Consider the following 2,133-nt stretch of genomic DNA (forward strand, 5'->3'; position numbering starts at 1 on the left):
GAACCCAATACTCCCTATCAACATATAGTTTGGAAAGCCATTCATTTCTTTCCAACCCATGCTTCACCACAAACTCATTCCAATTTCTCTCAAACATCTCGATGGTTAAGCTATCATATATTACAGCTTTAAACTCAAGGCATGCACTATCATAATCAGTAACACCCTTAAACTTCTCAGGTACCTTGCATAATATATGCCACAAGCAAAATCTGTGTCTAGTATTAGGCATTACCTCCCTAATGGCTTTCCTCATGCTCTCGCATTGATCTGTAAGAATAGAATTAGGATGAACATCTTCCATTGCTTCAAGCCACGTCATGAACAACCACTTAAAAGTGTTTACATCTTCATGTGAGATCAAGGCGCATCCTAATAAAATAGATTGCCCATGATGATTTACTCCAACAATGGTGGCAAATGGCAACTTGTATCGATTAACAAGGTAAGTAGTGTCAAAACTAACAACATCATTGAATTCCTCGTAAGCAGCTCAACTACGAGGATGAACCCATAGAACATTTGAAAGCCTGGAATCATCATCAAGATCAAATGAATAGAAAAACTCAGGATCGTTTCGTTGCATTCTCACAAACAACTTACGTATAGCCTCAGCATCACCATCACCAAGTCGTAGCCTCCTCTTTCGCTCAATGAAGTTTCGACAATCCTTTGACAAACAGCTTAAATTTTCTGGTCCACATGCTTGAACTTCAAGCAACCTAATGCTTTTTGCGGGTCTTATGCCAGCTATATCGTTGGCCTCCAATCTCCTCTTCATATCCATATTCAGTGACCTGTGAGCAACCATCAATCTAGACATAGAAGGTTCCAATTCGTGATTGTGACTTGAAATAACTTTTGAAATCTGCCACATTCCATTTTCTCTTAGGATTGCATTAATCTTTGTAGGACAATTTATCCTTTTTGATGATTTCGCACCAATTGCTTTCCTTCCTTTATCGCAACCAATTGTTTGATATTTGCGAGATCCACCCCGTACATTAACTGCTGATCTTTTGAAAACACTAAAACCTTTCAATCTAGCATGTTCTTTATAGAAGTTGAACATAGTGCTGATACAAGGAAATAACATCCCTGTTAGAGGACCTTCTTCAATAGCATTAGTGTTTGCTACTGCTCTAATGCCTCCTTCGTTCATATCTTGATCACCAGCTGATTCATCTTCCTCCACATCTTCAGTGAACAAACTATCATCTTCACTAAAATCAAATATCTCATCAAACAATTGCCTACGATATGACCTTCCCTGACTTAACCCCGCCATAAAAAAATTGAAAAAACTGAGAGAATGAATCAACTTTAAAAGAAAAAACAAAGAATGAAAATATTTTAAGGAAGGCAAAAACAAGGAATGCTCATCACTGCTGCATGTGTTAGCTCATATGTGCATGCATTAATGCAGTAGACACACTCATCGAATCATCAGTTCTTGAATGGTGTGCATGGCTGCAAGCAATAATAGCTTGTTGCATGCACGCTTTCCTTTGCATGAGCCATGAAATGAGCTATCTTACCAGCTCCAAGCTTTGAAGCCATTTTTAAATTATTTCCTCTCTTTCTTTTAAGGGTATAATAGTAAAATTACATACATTAATACCATTTGAGCCAGCTCAAATTGAGCTATTTAGCAGCACTCTAATAACAATTGTATTCATATCTTATAATTTTATTATTCATTTTATTAATCATAATAAAATATATTGATTATAAATTATTTATTCTTTCTTTTTTCGTTATTAATCACTATTTTACATAAATAAAATTTAAAATCATATAAATTGATTTTAAAGTTTTAGCTATAATTATTAGAGTTATGCACAGTTTTTGAGATTCTGAATCAAATTGAAAAATCATACTGAACTGACAGAACCGTACTGAATTGAAATTATTTTAATATTTTGATTCGATTTAGATTTTTCATTAAGAATTAAATCAGAATCATACCAAAATTAAATTAAAATCAAACTAATAATTGAATTTATACATATATTTTTTCTATTTTTTTAAATGTATTGTATATTTTTAATATAATTATATATATTTATATATGTATATTTAATTATAAACTAAATACAAACTAATATTATATTTTATTTTTTTATATTTTTT

General features: G+C 32.5%; 1 protein-coding gene across 1 annotated transcript; it reads right to left on the minus strand.

Annotated features, from left to right (window-relative positions):
- Positions 1 to 493: 493 nt before the first annotated feature.
- LOC131182888 (protein FAR-RED IMPAIRED RESPONSE 1-like) lies at positions 494 to 1,288 on the minus strand. Its single transcript, XM_058152243.1, has one exon. It carries the CDS (start codon positions 1,286 to 1,288, stop codon positions 494 to 496), a length of 795 nt encoding a protein of 264 aa, XP_058008226.1.
- Between the last annotated feature and the right edge of the window lie 845 nt (positions 1,289 to 2,133).

Source organism: Hevea brasiliensis, chromosome 9 (assembly GCF_030052815.1).
Source record: "Hevea brasiliensis isolate MT/VB/25A 57/8 chromosome 9, ASM3005281v1, whole genome shotgun sequence".
Lineage (NCBI taxonomy): Eukaryota > Viridiplantae > Streptophyta > Magnoliopsida > Malpighiales > Euphorbiaceae > Hevea > Hevea brasiliensis.